Raw genomic sequence first — 25,940 nt, forward strand, 5'->3', positions numbered from 1 at the left:
CGAGTCTTGGGTGTTTTCAATGTATTTGTATATTATATATATGTCGCAGTCGGATCGTATAATCCGCCGTATTACATTACGGCTAGCCGTTTTACAAAACAGGGGCGTTTTGAAATGGTTCGACGATTAGGATTGAATAGATATAGATAGGATTGAATGCGGCTGAATGAAAATCCGCCGGAATGTATTTGGCGCCATACGTTCTTCAACACGGCTAGCCGTAATGTAATACAGCGAGTCATTAGCCGCCGCTTTGACAGTTTTTAGTTCCCATTTTTAACACTCGTGGCGCTGCCTGGCATAACAACAACAAACTATGAAAAATGCTGGGGTGTCCATCAAATCTGGAGTTCGTCGGACTGTTTCTTTTCAAAAAACATTTCCTTCGCAACTTAACTAGACGGAGCCCCGCGGGGCTCCTATTTCTGAGCGGTTTGCCCTTCGGGCATCTGAAGCTACCTAACAAACCTAACCTACCTACCTATTGATTTAGTGAGACGTCCGTGAAAACATTACACTTTGGGGAAAAAAGCGTAGGTAGGTAAGTAGGTTAGGTTCGTTAGGTAGCTTCAGATGCCCGAAGGGCAAACCGCCCAGAAATAGGAGCCCCGCTAGCGGGGCTCCGTCTATTTAAGTTATGAAGGAATTGTTTTGGAAAAGAAACACATGTAGTGCGGTGGGACCATGGTAAAAATAAATTAAATTGCAAACATTGTCAAACTCCGGTTAGTAGGCGACCGAAAGAACTGGTCACTCTACAATCTGAATAGTACATACGATGCGGCTAAACGTAGGCCGCCTTATTGAAGAACGTATCGCAATGACAATCCGGCTAATTGTCGAACCGCCGCATTTCAAAACGCCCCTGTTTTGTAAAACGGCTAGCCGTAATGTAATACGGCGGATTATATGATCTGACTACGACATATATATATGATTGTCTGAGTACCCACAACACAAGCCTTCTTGAGCTTACTGTGGGACTTCGTCAATCTGTATAAGAATGTCCTATAATATCGTCAGGTGACAAGCAAAAATCACTAATTACTATAAAATGTTTGAACAAAAATCAACCTTCTTTTCGTACTAATATGGTTCACTATGGCTATGAACTTGTGGAGGTACTTAATGACTTTTGCTTGTCACCTGATATTTATTTAATATTTTATTCATGTAGTGACGATAATTTAATAGTTAAATTATGAGTAGATCTTACCGGCTTCCCCTGCTGGTAGACGTAAGTGCTGCTGTCCTTTTTACTCTTCCCCTTCAGCTTGATGTGGTGTATGACGTCCTGCTTTAGGAGACGACGGAGCACGGTCTCCGAGACCGTGTCGGGACGGAACGCTTCCACACCTGAAGAAAAAAAAAATATTTTTTTAATTATAAATGGGCTTACTCATTAGGGTGGGTCACTTGTGTATGGAGAAAAAAAAAAGTATTAGTTATCCTTCGGGCATAGTTACAAAAAGTTGCGTAATAATGCCAATAAACAGTGTTTCAAATTATTCTGTAATCGAAATTCATTTTCTGCCTCCGGATCCATTTCAAAGTTTTCATATAAATATTGTTATATTTTGTATGGTCAGCGGAGTATATTTATGTATCGTCTCTTTATTCAAACTTTAGCTAAAAAGTTATACCATTATTAACTCGAAATAGCATGGTAAAGGTTCAGAGTCATAAATAAATAAAAAAGTACTCAAAAAGAAACATTTTTTTTCACAATGCCCATACATTTAACAAAAATTTTAACTAAAATCCGGAGGCAGTAAAATTAAAGCTAAAAACAAAATAAAAATACGTGCGATAATTAATTACCAAAAGGCACCTTTTTTTAACTGTGCCCCCTAATAAATTAAAAAAAAGTAAATATTACTCATGGCCACAGAGTAGCCGAGGCGAAGACGTGGCCTACGATGGAGCGAGCCTGCCCAGAAGGTGCCTGATCACCCTTGATTTGAAGGTTGCCGGGTTATATAAGCTCGGAAATATAGACGCCGGCAAGGAATTCCATTCCTATATTAAAGTTAAGCGCTGGTGGCCTAGCGGTAAGAGCGTGCGACTTGCAATCCGGAGGTCGCGGGTTCAAACCCCGGCTAGTATCAATGAGTTTTTCAAAACTTATGTACGAAATATCATTTGATATTTTCCAGTCGCTTTTCGGTGAATGAAGTGAGGAAACCGGACTAATCCCAATAAGGCCTAGTTTCCCCTCTGGGTTGGAAGGTCAGATGGCAGTCGCTTCCGTAAAAACTAGTGCGTACGCCAATTCTCGGGATTACTTGCCAAGCGGACCCCAGGCTCCCATGAGCCGTGGCAAAACGCCGGGACAACGCGAGGAAGATGATGATGACTTACTAGAGCTCAAGAACTGGAAGGTGGAAATCTATACAAACCTGTGACAGTTGCCTAACCCATTAAACTGTACTCATACTCACTAGAGCTCAAGAACTGGAAGGTGGAAATCTATACAAACCTGTGACAGTTGCCTAACCCATTAAACTGTACTCATACTCACTAGAGCTCAAGAACTGGAAGGTGGAAATCTATACAAACCTGTGACAGTTGCCTAACCCATTAAACTGTACTCATACTCACTAGAGCTCAAGAACTGGAAGGTGGAAATCTATACAAACCTGTGACAGTTGCCTAACCCATTAAACTGTACTCATACTCACTAGAGCTCAAGAACTGGAAGGTGGAAATCTATACAAACCTGTGACAGTTGCCTAACCCATTAAACTGTACTCATACTCACTAGAGCTCAAGAACTGGATGGTGGAAATCTATACAAACCTGTGACAGTTGCCTAACCCATTAAATTGTACTCATACTCACTAGAGCTCAAGAACTGGAAGGTGGAAATCTATACAAACCTGTGACAGTTGCCTCACCCATTAAACTGTACTCATACTCACTAGAGCTCAAGAACTGGATGGTGGAAATCTATACAAACCTGTGACAGTTGCCTAACCCATTAAACTGTACTCATACTCACTAGAGCTCAAGAACTGGATGGTGGAAATCTATACAAACCTGTGACAGTTGCCTAACCCATTAAACTGTACTCATACTCACTAGAGCTCAAGAACTGGAAGGTGGAAATCTATACAAACCTGTGACAGTTGCCTAACCCATTAATTAAACTGTACTCATACTCACTAGAGCTCAAGAACTGGATGGTGGAAATCTATACAAACCTGTGACAGTTGCCTAACCCATTAAACTGTACTCATACTCACTAGAGCTCAAGAACTGGAAGGTGGAAATCTATACAAACCTGTGACAGTTGCCTAACCCATTAAACTGTACTCATACTCACTAGAGCTCAAGAACTGGAAGGTGGAAATCTATACAAACCTGTGACAGTTGCCTAACCTATTAAACGGTACTCATACTCACTAGAGCTCAAGAACTGGAAGGTGGAAATCTATACAAACCTGTGACAGTTGCCTAACCTATTAAACGGTACTCATACTCACTAGAGCTCAAGAACTGGAAGGTGGAAATCTATACAAACCTGTGACAGTTGCCTAACCCATTAAACTGTACTCATACTCACTAGAGCTCAAGAACTGGATGGTGGAAATCTATACAAACCTGTGACAGTTGCCTAACCCATTAAACTGTACTCATACTCACTAGAGCTCAAGAACTGGAAGGTGGAAATCTATACAAACCTGTGACAGTTGCCTAACCCATTAATTAAACTGTACTCATACTCACTAGAGCTCAAGAACTGGATGGTGGAAATCTATACAAACCTGTGACAGTTGCCTAACCCATTAAACTGTACTCATACTCACTAGAGCTCAAGAACTGGAAGGTGGAAATCTATACAAACCTGTGACAGTTGCCTAACCCATTAAACTGTACTCATACTCACTAGAGCTCAAGAACTGGAAGGTGGAAATCTATACAAACCTGTGACAGTTGCCTAACCCATTAAACTGTACTCATACTCACTAGAGCTCAAGAACTGGATGGTGGAAATCTATACAAACCTGTGACAGTTGCCTAACCCATTAAACTGTACTCATACTCACTAGAGCTCAAGAACTGGATGGTGGAAATCTATACAAACCTGTGACAGTTGCCTAACCCATTAAACTGTACTCATACTCACTAGAGCTCAAGAACTGGAAGGTGGAAATCTATACAAACCTGTGACAGTTGCCTAACCCATTAATTAAACTGTACTCATACTCACTAGAGCTCAAGAACTGGATGGTGGAAATCTATACAAACCTGTGACAGTTGCCTAACCCATTAAACTGTACTCATACTCACTAGAGCTCAAGAACTGGAAGGTGGAAATCTATACAAACCTGTGACAGTTGCCTAACCCATTAAACTGTACTCATACTCACTAGAGCTCAAGAACTGGAAGGTGGAAATCTATACAAACCTGTGACAGTTGCCTAACCTATTAAACGGTACTCATACTCACTAGAGCTCAAGAACTGGAAGGTGGAAATCTATACAAACCTGTGACAGTTGCCTAACCCATTAATTAAACTGTACTCATACTCACTAGAGCTCAAGAACTGGATGGTGGAAATCTATACAAACCTGTGACAGTTGCCTAACCCATTAAACTGTACTCATACTCACTAGAGCTCAAGAACTGGAAGGTGGCCAGTGTGAGTTGCGGCGAGATGTGCGTGCGCTGGTTCTCGTGCCGTTCGGCGAACGCGGCGAAATCCTGTAGCTTATTGGTTGGTTTGTTGCGGCGGCGTTTCGTCCTGTTGTCCACTGTTTGGTAAAAGGAAAGAGAATAGAGTTTATAGAGAGTTAGTGTAAGGCCTGAGTGGAAGCTCGAGTTGTGCGTGCAGCGGGGCGGGGCGTGCGGCGTGCATGTTAAACAAATGCAAGCGTATAGGAGCGGCCTTAGTGCACGCTGCTCACATCACGCGTGAGCCCACAGCCACGCTGCACGCCCCGCCGAACGCTCCGCTTCGAGCGTCCAGCTTTGGATTCCTCCGAAAACGGTGCCGTCATATTACGGCCGCTATATAGCGTTGACTGACGTCACTAGAACGTTGTCTATGTAAACAAGATGGCGCGGTTTCCTAGACGGCGTTACGTTACGTTGACCGTCAACGTAACGTAAGATGACGGCCGTCATGACGGTGTCGATAGTTTCGTGAACGTTTTATTAGATAGCGGTGACGCCATTTTGAATAAATGACACGAGATTTGAATAAATGATTCCGTACTACGATTATTTTCCTCTTCTGATGATATTTCATCCTCCAAGTAAATTATAGATGATCAAGCAAATCTTGTCAGTAGGAAAAGGCGCGAAATTCAAATTTTCTATGGGACGTTATCCCATCGCGCCTACATTTTTCAAATTTGCCGCTTTGACCTTGGTGGCTGACGGTGTGTTATGACGCCGTGGTACTTTCCACATGTCGCCACCGTAAAGACGGCCGTCTTTTGCTGCCGCTATATGACGGCCGTCATATGACGGCACCATTTTCGGAGGAATCCAAAGCTTTACTCTCATGGTAAATTATGTAGCCACAGTAAATTTACTGCCATCTTTTGACAGAAGATTAAAACTGTTAGAACGGCATTTGACTTTGATCCTTATTCTTTGACTGATATGTGTTAATTTGTTAATACTCGACAGTAGGCCAAAGGTATGGTGCCGTCGCTCGAAAAGATTGCACCATACCGTTGGTCTAGTTCAGCGGTCGGCAACCGGCGGCCGGCTGTCACTTACGGCCCGCGAGCCTCCCTGGCTATTTTGTATGCAATATTGAAAAACGACAATGTCTGATAAAATCATAAATATTAACAAAGTGCGGCCCGCGTCTACTTTGTTAACTACTATGTGGCCCTTGGATGCTAAACGGTTGCCGACCGCTGGTCTAGTTGATCATGATTTGGAAACACTAGCCCCCTTATTTGTAAAACATTACGGGTCTGATTTAGTTAAATTATTTTTTATCCCTATCTTACAAATACATAAGTCAAAATGACAGATAAGGACAAACGATTCATAGCTAATTCAGGTCAGTAACGCGTTTATTAATAACCCTATTGGATTATTTAAGTTATCAGCGGTAGATTTCGGTTTTGACTGTTTAAATTAATTCTACTTTAGAGCCTTTTGCACCACCCAGGGTTAGCGACTAACTCGGGGTAAACCGGGAGTTACCAATACAATTTAACCCTGTGTTAAAATCGTCAGTTTAATTGTAGTTGGTGCAAATTACCCTTAGATATGAACACATAAATATAGACTAAGGCCCAGTTGCACCAACCACATTTGACAGACTGATCAACGTCACTCAGCAGTGAATTATGAAACTTCCCATACAATAAAATTAAACGAGCGTTTTAACGGTAACAGGCGGTTTGGTGGAAATGACACTAAGAGGCGTATTAAGAACTAGTTAAACTCTGTATTTGTATTAATATTATCATTTCTCCACTACCTAAAGGTTGTCTGGAAGACATCGCTCTTTAGCGATAAGTCCGCCTGTTGTTACCTCTGTTTTCATGTGTGTGTGTATCTCTGTAAATGTTTTATTCAGGTTGTGCAAAAAAGAGGATCTGTATTGTATTGTATTTCGGGGACCCAGTATTTGTTTGTTTTTTTTTTTTTTATCTACCTACTTACTTAAAAGAAGCCTTTATCAAAAAGACATGTCGGCTCCGTTTGGCCTCTATAATAAAGAATTTCAACGAGTGTTACTAAACAAAAACATAAAAAAAAACTGTACACGAATTTCGCACTTTTTGACAGGGGTTCCGCCAATATAGATTGGAAAACCCCATTATTTGTAATTGGCTACTTTCCTACTAGTCAAATCAGCTTCTTTTTTAGAACTGTCAAAACGATTTTCCAATATGGAATTTATATGAAAACGTGTGTAGTGACGTCACGTTCAACTCGCCTACTTTTTATATTTCTATCTGATAAATAAATCTGATAAATAACTGCTATCTATGTTTTTCTAATAATTATCTGGTGCTTTATTTCGTGCAGTGTGAAATAATTTATTTTTAGTCATAGAGAAAAAAAAACATAGATTGCTCACTCCATACATCAGTTTTAGTACCAAAAAGACTATTAGCATCTAGCATCGAGTAGCGGAACTATCAGTACTGCTACTTGACAATAGATGTAGCACCGACCGGAAAGTCTTATGCTGTTGAGATAAGACTTTCCGGTCGGTGCTACATCTATTGTCAAGTAGCAGTACTGATAGTTCCGCTACTCGATGCTAGATGTAGACACTGAAATTAATAGTCTAACTGATGTATGGAGTGAGCACTCTTGTCTTACTATATTACTCTATGTTTTAAGTATAGGAAAGTACCCAACTGACTTACTGAACACGTCAGTTTCATCGACGATCTCGGATTGTATCATCTCTTCTATGACATCTTCTAACGTCACCAGACCGACGGTCTCGTAGAACGGGTCGCCTTCGCCCTCGTTGTTTATGCGGTGTACGAACGCCATGTGCCCTTTGTGACCTGATAACAAAAAAAAGCGGCCAAGTGCGAGTCGGACTCGCCCATGAAGGGTTCCGTATTTAGGCGATTTATGACGTATAAAAAAAAACTACTTACTAGATCTCGTTCAAACCAATTTTCGGTGGAAGTTTACATGGTAATGTACATCATATATTTTTTTTAGTTTTATCATTCTGTTATTTTAGAAGTTACGGGGGGGGGGGGGACACACACATTTTACCACTTTGGAAGTGTCTCTCGCGCAAACTATTCAGTTTAGAAAAAAATGATATTAGAAACCTCAATATCATTTTTGAAGACCTATCCATAGATACCCCACACGTATGGGTTTGATGAAAAAAAAAATTTTGAGTTTCAGTTCGAAGTATGGGGAACCCCAAAAATTTATTGTTTTTTTTTCTATTTTTGTGTGAAAATCTTAATGCGGTTCACAGAATACATCTACTTACCAAGTTTCAACAGTATATTTCTTATAGTTTCGGAGAAAAGTGGCTGTGGCATACGGACGGACAGACAGACGGACAGACAGACAGACAGACAGACAGACAGACATGACGAATCTATAAGGGTTCCGTTTTTTGCCATTTGGCTACGAAACCCTAATAAAATAATTATACAAAACTTTCTGTAACTTTAATTTAAATTTTTAACAAGCAGAAACGTCTGCGAACGGTGCTATTAAGCTTAAAATAAACTTAAAACAAGGGGACCCGAGCAACATCTACCGTAAGAGTGTTACACTTCTTAAACGGCTACCGGAGTTTCAAGTTATATGGAAATTCACCAGTTACGATGTGCTACCCATACTAATTTTAATTTTAAACAAGCGGAAACGTTTTCTGTAACTTTTCAAACAAATTACGTAAGATGCGACCTTTGCTTGTATAGCTTTGTGTATTGTATAAAGGTACGAAACCCTCCATTGTGTGTGGACAAAAACTCACTTGACCTTTTATTCGCCACACAAATTTGTTTAAGAATGTACTGTAATGTAAATAAGTTTATGGCAAAATTTTTATTTTTGGTACAAGCTTTTATCGCTGACTGTACTTTTCTTTCCACAGGCACCTAACACTCACCGAGACAATTCTAAAAACCCCAAACACAATTAGTTTGCGTTGTTTCATCACAGAGTTCCTATGGCCGACTCCTGTTTCCATCATCAGATCAGCTCGATGGCACCATAATATTGCATTGTCACCCGACTTACATATGTATGCAAATTTTCAGCTTCATTGGAAGTCGGGAAGTGGGTCAAATTTAACTTGCAAGATTTGACACGTATGAAAATTGTTACATACGAGACCTCTTGCCATCATACACCTATTATTACCAGGGTCAGGCGTGTCTCACCCCGCGATTTCGTCGCTTTGCTACAGGTAGCTAAAAGTACATCCGTTCCACACCAATTTTGGTGGCTAGCCATAAGCCGCGCGTGGCGCTGTCGCCACCTAGCGGCCATATCTGTGCTAATCGTAACAGACGCGTTTTGTTAGAGAGTCTTCTGTACTTAGTACTATTATTTTGTGCCAGGGTCTACAAACAGATCCTTGGTGTAAGGTCCACGGTAATATACAATGACGTACCATCTTTGAACTGCTTGAACATGACATCAAGCGTGACATCCTCAAAGACGAAGTTGCAGGGGTTCTGGTAGTACTGCGCGAGGGTCCGCAGCGGCGTGTTGTCGTCGGGGTCCACGAAGGCCAGGTCCTTGATGAACAGCACCGTCACGATGTTGCCGCGGTGGCCTTCGTACACCGGGATACGGGAGTAGCCTGCGAAAATATTACTTGATTTAGCGCTGGTGGCCTAGCGGTAAGAGCGTGCGACTTGCAATCCGGAGGTCGCGGGTTCAAACCCCGTACCAATGAGTTTTTCGGATCTTATGTGCGAAATATCATTGGATATTTACCAGTCGGTGAAGGAAAACATCGTGAGGAAACCGGACTAATCCCAATAAGGCCTAGTTTACCCTCTGGGTTGGAAGGTCAAATGGCAGCCGCTTTCGTAAAACGAATGCCTACTGCCTACGCTAATTCCTGGGATTAGTTAACCAGCGGACCCCAGGCTAAAGAACAGCGGACTAAAAAAAATGTGGCCAAATCCATTGGTGGCCGAAGCGGAATCGAACCCGCGTCTTCAGCTTACGCGGCTAACGCGCCAAAGGCCAAGGCCAAGGCAAAGGCTAGCAAAAGGGAATTTGGGACGGGTACCGCCGTGGTCGGATATGATATGATGTTCACCTCATCCTTATCAAGGTACTTCACGGTGGTCAGATAATACTTACCAGACTTGACAATCTCGCTCATGGTCTCAAAGTCCAGCACCGAAGTGATAGGAAGCATGAACACATCTTCCAGCTTGGTCATCACGTCAAATACAGTCTTCTTGCGAAGGTCCAGGGCTCCGGAGAAGTTCACCTCATCCTTATCAAGATACTTCACGGTGGTCAGATAATACTCACCAGACTTGACAATCTCGCTCATGGTCTCAAAGTCCAGCACCGAAGTGATGGGCAGCATGAAAACATCTTCCAGCTTGGTCATCACGTCAAATACAGTCTTCTTGCGAAGCTCCAGGGCTCCGGAGAAGTTCACCTCATCCTTATCAAGGTACTTCACGGTGGTCAGATAATACTCACCAGACTTGACAATCTCGCTCATGGTCTCAAAGTCCAGCACCGAAGTGATGGGCAGCATGAACACATCTTCCAGCTTGGTCATCACGTCAAATACAGTTTTCTTGCGAAGCTCCAGGGCTCCGGAGATGATGTTCACTTCGTCCCTGTCCAAGTCGTTCATCTCAGTTGTTACCTGCGTAAAGGAACGCATGAGAGAAGTAAGCGTAGGCATTTATAATATGCACAATATAGCAGCAATATTGTATTTAAAAAAAAACGGCTAAGTGCGAGTCGGACTCGCGCACGGAGGGCTCCGCACCATCAACAAAAAATAGAGCAAAACAAGCAAAAAAACGGTCAGCCATCCAAGTACTGGCCCCGCCCGACGTTGCTTAACTTCGGTCAAAAATCACGTTTGTTGTATGGGAGCCCCACTTAAATATTTATTTTATTATGTGTTTAGTATTTGTTGTTATAGCGGCAACAAAAATACATCATATCATCATATCACGGTTCATGAGACACAGCCTGGTGACAGACAGACGGACAGGCAGACAGACAGACAGACGGACAGCGAAGTCTTAGTAAGTAGTAAGAAGTCCCGTTTTTACCCTTTAGGTACGGAACCCTAAAAACAACCACTTAAAAATTGTAAAATAATGTATATGTCTCGTTGAGCCATCATATTTGAAGGATTTCGTGGTTTTAATTCGTGATTTTAAGAAAGAAAACTTGTACTTTTCACATAACAGTGTATTTCACAGCATTAGACAGATGACAATCAAAAAGGCGCCAGAGGCGACGGATTAAAAAAAAAAAAAAACTATGGCTGCGTTCTAAAACAACTTAACACCCACCCCTAGAACGCAAGCCTATTCTTGCTAAACAATACAACATCTTATTGGTGGTTACACCTTTTGTAAAAATGTCGGCTAACATTTCATCACCCTTACAATAACAAAATTTAATCTTAGAATTACAAACATGTTCTTTAAGAAAATGATAACGTATATCAATGTGTCTTGATCTAGGCAAATAACAATCATTTAAAGAAAGTTTTATCGCACTTTGGTTATCACTGAAAATGGTGAGGGGCTCGTTCAGACATTGGCCAAGCTCTGCGCTAAGTTGTCTCAACCATAGCGCCTCCTGAGTGGCCGAGGACATCGCCATGTACTCCGCTTCGGCTGTCGACAAAGCTACAGTCTGCTGCTTACGCGACGACCAGGAAATGGCACCGCCCTGTAACATAAAGATGTAGCCCGTGCAGGATTTGCGGTCTACCACATCTGCAGCCCAATCTGCATCGCAATAGCCTGTGATGATTGAGTCACCATTCATGGTATAGCTCAGTTTGAGATCCTTGGTGCCTTGCAAGTACCTCAACAGTCTTTTAACTGCAGTCACATGTTCAGTATTCGGTTCTGCATTGTATCGACTCAGTGCATTGACTGCAAATGAGATATCGGGTCTTGTGGCTTGAGCTATGTATAGAAGACAGCCAATAACTTGCCGGTATGGATACTTATTGTCTGGCTCTGCGTCTTGGCTAAACTTGATGGCAGGCTCTATAGGCGTTTTTACAGCTTTGCACTCTGACATCCCGAATCTATCTAGTATCTCATTAATATACTTTTTCTGATCCAACATAACTGTACCTCCTTGTCTTGTAATGTTGAATCCTAGGCACTGGCTAGCTTTTCCTAGATCTTTCATCTCAAAATGTTTCATCAACTTCTTCTTCAACATATCCTTGACATCTTGTTGAGATGTAAAAATAAGTAGGTCATCGACCCATACTGCAATGAAAGTATTCCTTTCTTCATTGAAATAAACACATGGATCAGTCTTAGACTGCTGCATTCCAATATTTTGTAGTACACAATTTAGTTTCATATTCCATAAGCGGCTAGCCTGCTTTAGGCCGTATATAGACTTATGTAAGCAGCATACTTGAGATCCTTGTACATATAGTTCCGGTTGTACCATGAAAATATCAGTGTCTATCTCTCCCTGTAGGAATGCAGAAACAGCATCCATCTGATCAATATCCATGCTATATTTTGCCGCTAAAGCAAATAGGTAGCGTATGGTTGTATACCTTACTACTGGTGAGTAAATCTCCTCGTAGTCTATCCCTTTCTTTTGAGCAAATCCTTTTATGACAAGTCTGGCCTTGAAACGTGTAACCTCTCCAGCCTGGTCAGTTTTAGTTTTGAATACCCATTTGGAAGGTAAGGCCTTCTTATTGGTTGGAAGATCAGTCAAGCTCCATGTGTTGTTCTTCATCAGAGAGCTGTACTCTTCGTCCATGGCCTTTTTCCATTCAGCGGCTTGTGGAGATGACATGGCTTCTTCTACTGACTGTGGATCGGACAAATTAGTGAACAAACAGAACAAACTATTCTCATTTGCTTTCTTACGGGGCCTTAGAGTAATTTTCTTGTCTTGATTTTGCAATAGACTTGTATTTACCGGGGGATAATAGGTTTCATCAAGATCTTCTGTATCAGTCTGATATTCACTATTAGAATCTTCACTATTATTATCCTTTACAGGCTTTATAGCCTTACCTTTGCTGCCTGGTGTACCATTGGAGTTTGTCGGACTCGAATGACCCGCGGTGCTGCCTTTCAAGCTGTCATCACTGGTCGCTGGGCTCTCCTTCTTCTCAAAGGAACTACTGGAGCTGACTGATGACAGGTTTTCTTCTCCTTGGAGATCAACTGAAACAGTGTTTTCATTAAACATGTTATTTTGATAATTTTCATGAAAAATAACATCTCTGCTCTTGATGATTTTTCTACTGGTTGGGTCTAATAGCCGGTATCCTTTTGAGCTCTCACAGTATCCCACTAGTATCAACTTTGTCGATTTCTTGTCCCATTTTTGTCTCTTCTGCTTGGGTATATGGACCATGGCCTCCGTGCCAAATATTCTGATATGGGACAGGTTAGGTTTACGCCCATACCACATTTCATATGGAGTCTTACCTTCCAGGCTCCTAGACGGGGAGCGGTTTGTGATATAGGCAGCTGTGGCTATGGCCTCGGCCCAATACCTTGGCTCTAGTTTGGCATAAAACAACATACATCTTGCCCGTTCAACAAGTGTGCGATTCCCGCGTTCTGATAAACCGTTGTGCTGAGCTGTATACGGTGTTGTAGTCTGATGGATAATACCATTACTACGTAAATATTTTTCAAAATGATTATTGCAGTACTCTTTGCCTCCATCTGTGCGAATCATCTTAATTTTTCTTTCAAGCTGTACTTCAACTCTAGCCTTAAAATCTTTAAATACTTCTAAAATATTCAGTTTATCTTTCAAAAAGTACACATGGAACATACGAGTGTAATCATCGACAAAAGTGATAAAATATTTCATACCTGAGACTGATAGGTGTTCCATCGGCCCACACAAGTCAGAATGTATGAGCTCAAGGGGCTGTGTGGCTCTGGAACCCACCTTGTTGAACGGCAGTCTTGTCTGTTTTCCTTCTGCACAGTGAGTACATCTGATATTGTCACTTTTTGTTTCAATAGTCACACCCTCGGCAGCAATAGGCAGCTTGTTGACATCGGATACATTTAAATGTGCCATTCTTAAATGCCATAAAAAGGTATTGTCAACATTACCTCTGGCTGTAGAAAACTGTGCAGTTTCAAAGGTATTGGCTGTATCTAGCAAGTAAAGCCTATTCATCTGTGTTCCTGTGCAGATGATCTTTCCTTCTGCATTTAGAACATGGCATCCCTTTTCAAAAAATCTCACTTCATAACCATTCTTTGTTATGCTACTCACTGATATCAAATTAGGACCAAGTCCAGGAGTATACAGGACCCCTTTCAGTTGAAGAATCCCTCCTTTACTCAACTTGACATCAACGCACCCGGCTCCCAATACAGGTAATGTTGCTTTGTTACCTACAGTGACTGAAGTTACCGGCGGCTTGCCAATGTTATACATTAAGTCTTTTCTAGCTGTCATAGTCATCGAGGCACCTGAGTCTATGAACCAATTATTGTTGCTTTCTGTTCCTAAAGATGCTGAAAACGCTGCCACAAAATTTGTACTATCTCCACTCTTCTGTTGTTTGTGTGTAGTTTTCTTAGGATTCTTGCAAAACTTAGCATAATGACCATGCTTGTTGCAGCTGTAACATCTAGGACCCTTAGGTTTGGCAGGCTGCTGGTCCTGCTTAGTCTTCTTAAAGTTTGTGTATAAGGCAGCGCCCGAGTCTGTTGATTTAATTTCTTGTAAAAGTTTTGTTTTCACAAGATCAGCGGTAATTGCCACACCTGAACTTTCGAGCCCCATTAACATGGGCATGTAGACTTCTGGTAAACCAGCTAGCATTAGTGTGCCGAGCCATTCTTCGTTAACATCAAACCCAATATTGCGAAGTTTGTGAGCGGTTGTCATTATCTTACTAATATAGTCTTCAACACTATTGCTTGACTCTAGAGACGTGTTCACCAGATCCTTAAGCAAGCCTACTTTCCTTGTCAGCCCTTTGTCATCAAAGGCCTTTTGTAAGTTTTCCCACACTTGTTTTGCCGTCTCGCAATCTTGTACATGGATATAGTTCTGAGGATCCAACAGCAGAATCAACTTAGCTTTGGCTTTCATGTCCTTTTTAGGATCTATCGCTTTGCTTTCGTCACTAGGTTGCACGGACTCCCAAAGATCTTCATGCTGCAAATATGTCTTCATACTAAATTTCCAAGTCGCGTAGTTGTCACGGCCGGTCAATTTCTCTAAATTGAACAAGTTTGTGCCCATCTTGACGTCCGATATCGGTATAATTGCTGTTTCGTTGTATTATAACGATCTGCAGTCGATATACCCGGCGACTGTATCGCTGTACTGTACGAACAATTATATTCTTGAAATACTTCGGATTTTCCTTCAACTACTGATCACTTCCGCTGATTAGGAACCACGCTCTGCTACCATGAAGGATTTCGTGGTTTTAATTCGTGATTTTAAGAAAGAAAACTTGTACTTTTCACATAACAGTGTATTTCACAGCATTAGACAGATGACAATCAAAAAGGCGCCAGAGGCGACGGATTAAAAAAAAAAAAAAACTATGGCTGCGTTCTAAAACAACTTAACAATATTCCATTGAGTCTATATTTCTAATCTATTATAATATTCACCTACATTTATTTTAATTATAGAAATGAATGGATGCACAATAACGACGTAAAACTGTGGCATCGTAGCTCTCAAACGGATAAACCGATTTCGATGCGGGTTTTTTACGTGAAAACGAGTTTCCTTGCGGTGATTTTTAGCTATGTTTGAAAGATAGACAAATAATAATATGTATAAGCATAAGGCATTACGAATGAATGTGGAGGGAAGTACAGTCAGCAGCAGAAGTTGCTAAGCGGGCGAGGTGTTCAAAATTACCTTCACGCGCTCTTATTCTCTTAACAATAAATTCGCGTTAAGATCATTTTGAACACATAGCGCGCTTAGCAACTATTGCTGCTGACTGTACCACAGAATAAATAATAGTACTAAGTACAGAAGACGCACTCTCTAACAAAACGCGTCTGTTACGATCAGCACAGATGTGGCCGCTAGGTGGCGACAGCGCCACGCGCGGCTTATGGCTTTCCCCAAAATTGGGACGGAACGGATGTACTTTTAGCTACCTGTAGCAAAGCGACGAAATCGCGGAGTGAGACACGTCTGCCTGTATGAGGAGAGGAAAACCGAGGAAAAGGTGGATGAACTGTGTGAGTGATGATATGAAACGAACGCGAGTGAATGATGAGATGACAGGTGACAGAGAGGTATGGAAAAAGGCATGCTGCGCCGACCCCAAGTGAATGGGACAGTCGCCATCAGATATATCGGAGCGGCCATGGCGCTCACAAATATCTGAACACGCCTCTATAGGGTACTTGACTGTATTTAAAATAAATTATTTTACACCATGCATGAAATAAAGCACCAGAAGATTTATAGAGAAACGTAGAGAGCAGTTATTTCTATTTTAAAACCTGTATCAAACTACTTTATAGTAGGTTATTTGATTGTGACGTCACATGCTAGCGTTTCATATACATTCTATAGAATATTCATTATATATATCGTTTTGACAGTTCGAAAAAAGAAACCGATTTGACTATTAAACTGAAAATCGTAATTAGATTACAAAAAAAGTAAGACAATGTTGCCACTGCAATAATTTGTTTGTAAAATAGTAAATTCCTTTTTAGAAATAAACACGCTAAGATAATTTATTTATTGGTAATTTTACTCCTACGATTTAAAAAAGTACTTTTATTTACTTATTTTTACATAAATACAAATCGCGCTAGTAAAAAGTGGCAACATTGTCTTACTTTTTTGGAATCTAATTACGATTTTCAGTATAGTCAAATACCCTATTGTTATAGTTTCGTAACTCATATTAAATTTAATATAATTGGAACTATAAATAAATTACCAAAAGTTGTTCATAGGGTACTTACCTTACAGGTAAGTAAATTATTTCTTGACAATTATCGAATTTTGATCTGATACCTTCATACACAGCAAAATGTAAAAAAGTCCTCATAGCAAAATCGTTTTGACAGCTCGAAAAAATAAACTGATTTGACTAGTAGTCAAATACCCTATTGTCAAGGCGTTAGAGTGCGTGTTCAGATATTGTGAACACCTTGGCTGCTCCGATATATCTGATGGCGACTGGACAAGGGCAAGAGACATTGACGTATATATCTCAGGAATGGCCTTACGGGCAATAAGGATGGGGCATGAATGGGGCCAGTACAGCGGTGTGAAAACGCTACAACGCGATTGGTTGATGAGTTCGCATCACGCGCGCGCGGCCGCGTGATTGGTCGCAACTAGTTGCGTTAGACTGCACGATAGGCTCAAATTCGTGAGTGACACCGCTGAACTAGTACCATTTTACAAGCTTTTATTAAGTTTCACCTGTCCCGTTGTCTGTCTGTCGGTCTGTAATCAAATCTTGCAAGTTAAATTTGATCCACTTCCCGACTTCCAATGAAGTTGAAAATTTGCATACACATGTAAATCAGGTGACAATGCAATATTATGGTGCCATCGAGCTGATCTGATGAGGGAGACAGGAGGTGGCCCTAGGAACTCTGTGATGAAACAACGCAACCTAATCGTGTTAAGGGTTTTTAGAATAGTCTCGATGAGTATTAGTTGTCTGTCGTAAGAAAAGTACAGTCAGCGATAAAAGCGTGTACCAAAAATTAATTTTTTGCCTAAAATTTATTTAGTGCACGTAAGGCCAGTCCTGAGATATAAGTCAATGGCAAGAGTATGATTAAGCGTAAGATATTAAAGACGACATCGTTTCCATACATTCCATACCTTGACGAGCTCCTTCAGACGCTCCCGGTTGTAGACGCTGCCGATTTCTTCACCCAGCAGGTAGTCCAGGATCTTGCTCACGGGGAATGCCAGTGGGGCCGTTAACGCCATCACACCCTGCGATATATTTTTTATTATCACTACATAGTGTAAAACAATGTCGCTTCCGGCTGTCTGTCCCTATGTATGCTTAGATCTTTAAAAATCCGCAACGGATTTTGATGCGGTTTGTTTTAATAGATAGTGTGATTCAAGAGGAAGGTTTATGTATAATTTGTTAACCCGTGCGAAGCCGGGGCGGTCGCTAGTAATATAATAAAAATATTTTGCTACAGCACCAGTACTCCCAACTCAGATTTAAATTTTCACGAATTTTAAACATTATTATTATAACACTTAAAACTTATTATACACGCGATTAAGGCCCGTTTAATAATGGAATATTTGCTCCAAACTGTCTTCGTCTATGTCCATAAAACGTATGGAGGGTAGAAGTAAATAAAAATAAAAATAAATAAATCAATAAATCGTTTATTCAGATGAAATAAACCCTAACATACATATTTTTCTTCTTCTGCCAAACTGCAGGACAGTTTGTTGGCAGAGGGAACTCCCTTAAAAACATAGATGGGTAAACTTAGCTAATTGCCTAATTAATTAATTGTTAACAGTTATTGTAAGTCTACCCTACATTATACAAAAAAACTTTTTTAGTTTTTGAGACATTTCTGAGTAAGGTGGAGAGTATTCTAACCTTAGTAATGACGATGCTTCTCGCCCCAACCATCAGCCCATGCCGTGACCAGATGGCCTGAGGAGTGATCTCTCCAAGCAGTACTATAGCCAGTGTGTAGATGACAGCGAAGAATCCAGACGTCAGCTCATCCCGCAGAATGGTGAAGAAATTAAGAGACATTTCTGAGTAACGTGGAGAGTATTCTAACCTTAGTAATGACGATACTTCTCGCCCCAACCATCAGCCCATGTCTTGAGCAGATGGCCTGAGGAGTGATCTCTCCAAGCAGTACTATAGCCAGTGTGTAGATGACAGCGAAGAATCCAGACGTCAGCTCATCCCGCAGAATGGTGAAGAAATTAAGAGACATTTCTGAGTAACGTGGAGAGTATTCTAACCTTAGTAATGACGATACTTCTCGCCCCAACCATCAGCCCATGTCTTGAGCAGATGGCCTGAGGAGTGATCTCTCCAAGCAGCACTATAGCCAGTGTGTAGATGACAGCGAAGAATCCAGACGTCAGCTCATCCCGCAGAATGGTGAAGAAATTAAGAGACATTTCTGAGTAACGTGGAGAGTATTCTAACCTTAGTAATGACGATACTCCTCGCCCCAACCATCAGCCCATGTCTTGAGCAGATGGCCTGAGGAGTGATCTCTCCGAGCAGCACTATAGCTAGCGTAGAGAAGATGACAGCGAAGAGTCCAGAAGTCAGGTCGTCGAGAAGTATGGTGAAGGTGGAGTTGACAGCCACATTTCCAAGTAAGATGGAGCAGAGAAGGTAGTTTCCATGGTCACGGACCGGCATTATAGCTCTGGCGTACTTCCTTTCCTGTTAAATTAATTAAAATTACTACAGAGCTGACAGATAGGGGCATTTCGGAAAAAAACAGGTACGTGACGCAACTTTTTAGGGTTCCGTAGCCAAATGGCAAAAAACGGAACCCTTATAGATTCGTCATGTCTGTCTGTCTGTCTGTCTGTCTATCTGTCAGTCTGTCTGTCTGTCTGTCCGTCTGTCTGTCCGTCCGTATGTCACAGCCACTTTTCTCCGAAACTATAAGAACTATACTGTTGAAACTTGGTAAGTAGATGTATTCTGTGAACCGCATTAAGATTTTCACACAAAAATAGAAAAAAAACAATACATTTTTGGGGTTTCCCATACTTCGAACTGAAACTCAAAAATTTTTTTTTCATCTAACCCATACGTGTGGGGTATCTATGGATAGGTCTTCAAAAATGATATTGAGGTTTCTAATATCATTTTTTTCTAAACTGAATAGTTTGCGCGAGAGACACTTCCAAAGTGGTAAAATGTGTGTCCCCCCCCCTGTAACTTCTAAAATAAGAGAATGATAAAACTAAAAAAAATATATGATGTACATTACCATGTAAACTTCCACCGAAAATTGGTTTGAACGAGATCTAGTAAGTAGTTTTTTTTTTATACGTCATAAATCGCCTAAATACGGAACCCTTCATGGGCGAGTCCGACTCGCACTTGGCCGCTTTTTTTAAGCTTCGTTAACTTCGTATAACGTTAAAAAGCAGATGATTGGCAATTTTGGCATTATAATTGATAAAGTTTGATAACTAAGCTTTTAATTCAACTGTAGGTATTTCTGTAGTTTAATAAGATAGATTCACTACACGAGTTTATACTTTTGCGCATTGCTTGACAAGTCCTAGCACTTCTTGCACATAGCCACTCGGTCGTAGCCAATGTAACAAAAATGGCCGCCGACGTCCATCTATAAAATGGGTATGCACTTTTGCAGCTTATAATACATTCTTACTTTGAAGGAAAAAAAACTTTCTGCATTCACATCTATATAGGCAAAAAGTAAGTCCAAGTTCATAACGCCTAACACTAACTAAACACTATTTAGGCGTTTTGTCGCCTAAATAGTGTTTAGTTTTTAAGTTTATCAAATGCATATATATGTTAGTCTGTAAGTTATTAATATTTGTAATATGGACCTTGTTGCCTTATTTTAATTTCTAAACAAATTTCTAAATAAATAAATAACTGACCTGTTCCGTCCCAGTGTTGGATATGATCTTCAACTCAGTCCGGTCGAGTGACATCAATCCAAGGTTCAGGCCAGAAAACAGCGCCGAGAACGTCAGACATATCAGAACCAGCGTCAGAGTCACCCAGAGCGGTAACAACTTCTGGTGGATAGCCACTCTTTTCCAAGACTCCATGCCTTGGTGGAAATGGTTGTCCTTGTCTTTGGACGGGCTGGTGATGCCTGGACGCAGGTTTTTGGCGCAGATGTAGAGGTGACCGTCTGTTATGTGAGCTGGTGCGGTCACCTCGAAGAGGGCTGACGCGTGGTCTTTCTCTATGGATTCTGGGATTACCTGTAAAAAGTTTATTTGGTCACAACGCCCAAAATGCACAGTAGGGATAGGGTAAGAATAGTCACCCCACATAGTCGTGTCGTATTAACGCGCGTAGCTAGTTAGGTCTAACTTGTCAGGTCGCGTCCGGTTGGAATAAACAATATTTCTCAGAGTCTCATTCTAAACATTGTTTGGTTTTTGTAACAGATAGATATAACCTTAACCGACGAGTGACACTAAAAAGTTGATTCACCTAATCACTCACTATATAGACGAGGAACTTGCAAGGTTGACCGTACTCCAGCAGGGGTCTGTGGACGCAATTACTGTGCGAGTGGTAAAGACTTGTCAGAATAGTTGACCAGCAAAGTAGTACAAGTACTCACCATGTACTCTCCGTTTTTGACAAGGAACTTGCAAGGTTGTCCGTACTCCAGGGGTTCCTCTGTGAACGCGATCACTGTGCGTGCAGTAAAGCCTTGTCCGAACAACCTGCGAAAAAAAGAACGTACATGTACTGTAACCACACGGGATTGTTACGCCATTCAGGGTCCTAGCTAAATTGGTTGTTCCATACTTACACTATGGAATATCCAATTTAGCTAGAACCCTAAATGGCGTAACAATCACGGAGCGTGATTGTACCGGCACGACACAAACACGGCGACGACATACGAGTTTTATCAACCCTCCGCCAAATGTTGCAAAGTATATTTTTACTATGGGACTAACCATGAAATCATGAAACTAATTTAAGTTTTCCCTTTAGAAACATCTATATCTGATCAGCCAAAATGAGGCAGCTAATTCTTTTTCGCGATATCGGGTTCGTTTCAAAGTAAAAGATTTTCACTATAAATTCAGCTTGCACTGATTTTAGGTTAAGAAACATCTTGTAAAAAGAAACTATTCCGCGTCGAGATATGTAGGGAGATCCTTACACATACTTAATATCTCTGTAACGGCTTCAACCGGAGACCAAAACCTCCATATACCAAGGGGTTTATACACCGTTCTACAGTCAGCAGCAGAAGTTGCTAAGCGGGCGAGATGTTCACAGATGTAAGAACGTGTCAAGGTAATTTTGAACACCTCCTCGCCCGCCGAGCAGCTTCCGCTGCTGACTGAACCCAATGAGATCTGAACTTATCCTTACCTCAACGTAAACCTCGAATCGGCCAGCACACTAGGGATCCCATTCACAATCTTCGGATCCTTATCAGCTTCCTCCACTCTCAACCCATCAATCTTTATCATACCCCAATCCGCTTTAACATTATAAAAATCCATGTCAACATCTGCCACTTTCGTCGTAGTATCTGACACGGTGACATTTCGTTTCGCCGCTTGATTAGTAAAGGTAACATCTTTGTCATCTCGTTTTTTTCTAATTAGGTTTGTTTCAAAGTCTTTGGTTTTGTTGAAGATTTCGACGTCTTTTTCCTTGGGAGGAGTGTTGGGGAGATAGTTGATGTCTGTGTCGTGGGAGAGGTCCCACTGTTGGACCTGCTGGTTGAGGTCTGTTGAGCTGTAGACAATGAAATAGTTAGAGGTCAAAAATACGGGTCAATAGTAAAGTCTGAGACCTTCAAAAACGTACTTCCATCTTAAAGGCCGGCAATCTGAGTACCCACACAAACACAAGCCTTCTTGAGCTTACTTTGGTGCTTAGTTAATTTGTGTAAAGATATAATATTACATTTATTTATTCCTTTTATCCTTCACTCAACCAGCCCAAGCCGTAAAGATCACCGGTATTAACTCTACTAATATTTGGAAGACCGAGCTTTGCTCGGAAATAATATCAAAACTCCAAAATGCACGTTTTCCCAGAGATAAAACCCCCCCATATAGCTAATTTCATCGAAATCGTTAAGAGCCGTTTCCGAGATCCCCAAAAATCCCAAAATACATAAATATATATAAAAGAATTTCTCGTTTAAAAATATAAGATAACTAAAGTCATCATTTTGTCCGTATTTCATTTTGAAATCGTTCGAAAAGCACTATCTTTCAGGCTCAACGTACCCTAACCACATTCATTGTTAAGGTCACACATTTGTTTATAATTTCCATGAATTAAAATTCCTATTTTAGATTAGCCACACCCCTTTCAAGGTAACGTAACCCTGTCACTCCAAAAGCACCCCTAACACTTAACTAGGTACGCAAAGTTAATTATCATATACATTTGTTTTGTTTCCAAATTGTAAGTTAGCACGCAACACAATAATATGCTACAGGATGATTCGTGAAAACTACTGATGAGCCGTTGAAAAGTTTCCATAATTGCAAAATTTCCACATGGAAAAGATACCGAAACGTCTGTTTTTTCTGGAATCAAAATTCTCATTTCCAAAATGGAAGTTTCCTGTGAAATTTCATAGAACTTTTCCATCTTCTTTGAAACTTTCTGTAAGTTGAAGTCAAGACCGAACAAGATGGCGGGGTTTAAAATGAACCTACTGTCAATATGTAAGATACGATTATCTAATATAGTTTCAGATATGTATTTATAAAATGGGAGGCCTTTGCGTGGCAAACTAAAATAGACACTAGACAGTCAAAACACTCCGCCGACAAACAGAATGAATGAAAATAAAGTTACGTAAAATAATCAAATAGAATTAAAACAATTATGTAATTATTGTCCATAAATACCAATTATACTTAGGTACATGTAAGTATATGAGTAAGTACTCTATTATTTGCCAATTTTAAATGTCACGCCCAAACATACATCACCGAGTAACAACAAATCCCTAAGGCTCCCTCTTTGCAATATCTATATCTATTTATATATTATAGATACCTACACGATCTTCCAATTTTCAGGTTTACACTTCACGGTACCCGCCTAAGCTTCGGACTCATTTATAATTGGATAATTATTCTTCGTGGAAAACCCACCCTGTATGGCCTGTATTTCCAGCCCCTGTTCTCGGTAAACACTACGAAACACGCAACTCGTATGTTATGAATGACGTATATTTACAAATTACGTTGACCGTAAAGAAGATTGATTGAATTATAATGCAAACAAGTAGTTTTGACTGAGTGACCGATATCGTGGAATAATCCGGTCAATTTCAGTGGGACAAGGTTATTGAATAGTACATTGCGAAAAGTAGGAAATTCGCAACGAGTGGCGATAAATTGAAACACGACCGAAGGAGTTGCGAATTACCTTTTCGCACGTGTATTGTACAGTCGCCATCAGGCCAATACAGGCCTAGTTTACCCTCTGGGTTGAAAGGTCAGATGGCAGTCGCTTTCGTAAAAACTAGTGCCCACGCCAATTACTAGGATTAGTTGCCAAGCGGACCCCAGGCTCCCATAAGCCGTGGCAAAATGCCGGGACAACGCGAGGAAGATGATGATTGTACGGTCGCCATCATATATATCGGAGCGGCCAAGGTGTTCACAATATCTGAACAAGCACTCTAACGCCTTGACAATAGAGGCGTGCTCAGATATTTGTAAGCACCTTGGCCGCTCCGATATATCTGATGGCGACTGTACAACGTTTTACGGTACATATGGCCCTTAAAATTTTAGACATAGGCACGTATTAAGCGAATTAGTGCGGACTAGGGCGGTAAATAACAACCAAATGTACTGTAATATAAATAACATCTCACTATTTAGTAAACACATCGGGGATACGATACTGGCAGGAGTTTATGAAGTTTAATTTGTTTACATTATGGAGCGGAGCATTTTATTAACGTATAGGTTCTGTACAATATGTATATGAGTTATGACAGAGTCAAAGTCTTAGATAATTTAATAAATACACATTAAGCACAATAAGGCTTGTGTTGTGAGTATATACTTAGACAACGAAACGATATATGTAATATATAAATACTTAAATACATAGGAAACACACATGACTCAGTAACAAATACCTGTGCTCACCATACAAATAAATGCCCTTACTTACCAGGATTTGACTCCGGGACCATTGGTTTCATTAGGCAGGGCACTAGGCAGGGTCACTAGGTCACTACTACCCACTACGTCAGACAGGTCGCAAAACTACACATAATATAATAAGCTATTAACATTAAGCTATTGACTTGAATAGAATAGAATACATTTATTTACATCACATCGTGGTCGCGGTTACATAAGAGAGGGTATAAAAGGAACGAACGAAAAAAGGACCCCCAGGACTTAAGATTGAATTTCCCCTGCCTACATGCCTTGCTAAACATACACTTTCTGTTGTTGTTTACAAGTGTTCATTCCCATGCCGCTGCCGAGGCAAATCGACAGTCGCAAACAATTAGTACGTGACCTAAAAGCGGGGAGGGGAATACGGCAGCCACCTTCACCCGGCGTGAGGGGGCCATGCCGGGGTATTCATAAAGCGATCACATCTACAGCGAACTGCGAATACCAAAATTGATGATGTATCCAAATCTCGACTAGGATTCTGCAATGATGGAGATACAGATAAACATTTTTCGAACATCGATTTTCGCGTCAGCATAGAGACCCCTAGCCTGCCCCTAGCCCATAATATGGTGGAAAGATTTGCTGGCTATGGATGAGGTCTTGGTGGCCATATCTTCCGTCACAAGTTTCGCACGAAGCGCCATATTTGTTTCTCATTTCCTATTTTTACGCCTCCTCTATAATGTACAAAGTAGGTATTTCTTATTATCATCCCTACGTTTATGATATCTGTTTGGCAACCCGCCAGTTCCATTAATAGCCCTGCCTCTAGATGCTCAAACTTTACATTATCCATCTTTCACCAATATGGGGCATTATCTATGAAAAGGGACCTTATTGTCGATGGCGCTTACGCCGCACCGCGTCGCGCGGCATTGTATTTATATCGGAGCATCGTTAATAATGGCCTAAGCGCCATCGACAACAAGGTCTCTTTTGATAGATAACGTCACATTTAGCTCTGCTTGGGAAACATCGTGCCTCAGATATTGGGTGAATGATGTCAGAAATTTATAGATACGACGTATTAACGTAACCTACACTACATAGTATAAAACAAAGTCGCTTCCCGCTGTCTGTCTGTCCCTATGTATGCTTAGATCTTTAAAACTACGCAACGGATTTTGATGATGCGGTTTATTTTAAATATAATTTAATAATAATTTGTTAAATTATATTTAAAAAAACGCATCATAATCCGTTGCGTAGTTTTAAAGATCTAAGCATACATATTAAATTTGTTGGTACAAGCTTTTATCGCTGACTGTACTTTTCCGTAACGTGGTAACTCCAAGTTTAACCGGTTAACCCCGGTTTAGTGAATGGCGCAAGTGGCCCTGAGAACCTTGGACATCAATTTGTGACATACCTGATGTATTTTCGATTTATTTGT

The 25,940-nt window shown here is 40.8% G+C and overlaps 1 protein-coding gene across 1 annotated transcript in view; it reads right to left on the reverse strand.

Moving 5' to 3' along the window:
- The window catches only part of LOC134659700 (unextended protein-like), a 39,490-nt gene that overhangs the window by 7,315 nt on the left and 6,235 nt on the right, over window positions 1-25,940 (reverse strand). Inside the window, exons 2-11 of the mRNA XM_063515389.1 lie at window positions 21,741-22,112; window positions 20,971-21,076; window positions 20,270-20,602; window positions 18,819-19,064; window positions 17,495-17,611; window positions 10,145-10,316; window positions 9,087-9,278; window positions 7,354-7,500; window positions 4,618-4,758; window positions 1,217-1,356 (exon numbers count right to left, since the gene is read on the reverse strand). Coding sequence (XP_063371459.1) covers window positions 1,217-1,356; window positions 4,618-4,758; window positions 7,354-7,500; window positions 9,087-9,278; window positions 10,145-10,316; window positions 17,495-17,611; window positions 18,819-19,064; window positions 20,270-20,602; window positions 20,971-21,076; window positions 21,741-22,112 — 1,966 coding nt within the window. The remainder of the gene's footprint in view (window positions 1-1,216; window positions 1,357-4,617; window positions 4,759-7,353; window positions 7,501-9,086; window positions 9,279-10,144; window positions 10,317-17,494; window positions 17,612-18,818; window positions 19,065-20,269; window positions 20,603-20,970; window positions 21,077-21,740; window positions 22,113-25,940) is intronic.

This window comes from Cydia amplana, chromosome 25, assembly GCF_948474715.1.
Source record: "Cydia amplana chromosome 25, ilCydAmpl1.1, whole genome shotgun sequence".
NCBI lineage: Eukaryota > Metazoa > Arthropoda > Insecta > Lepidoptera > Tortricidae > Cydia > Cydia amplana.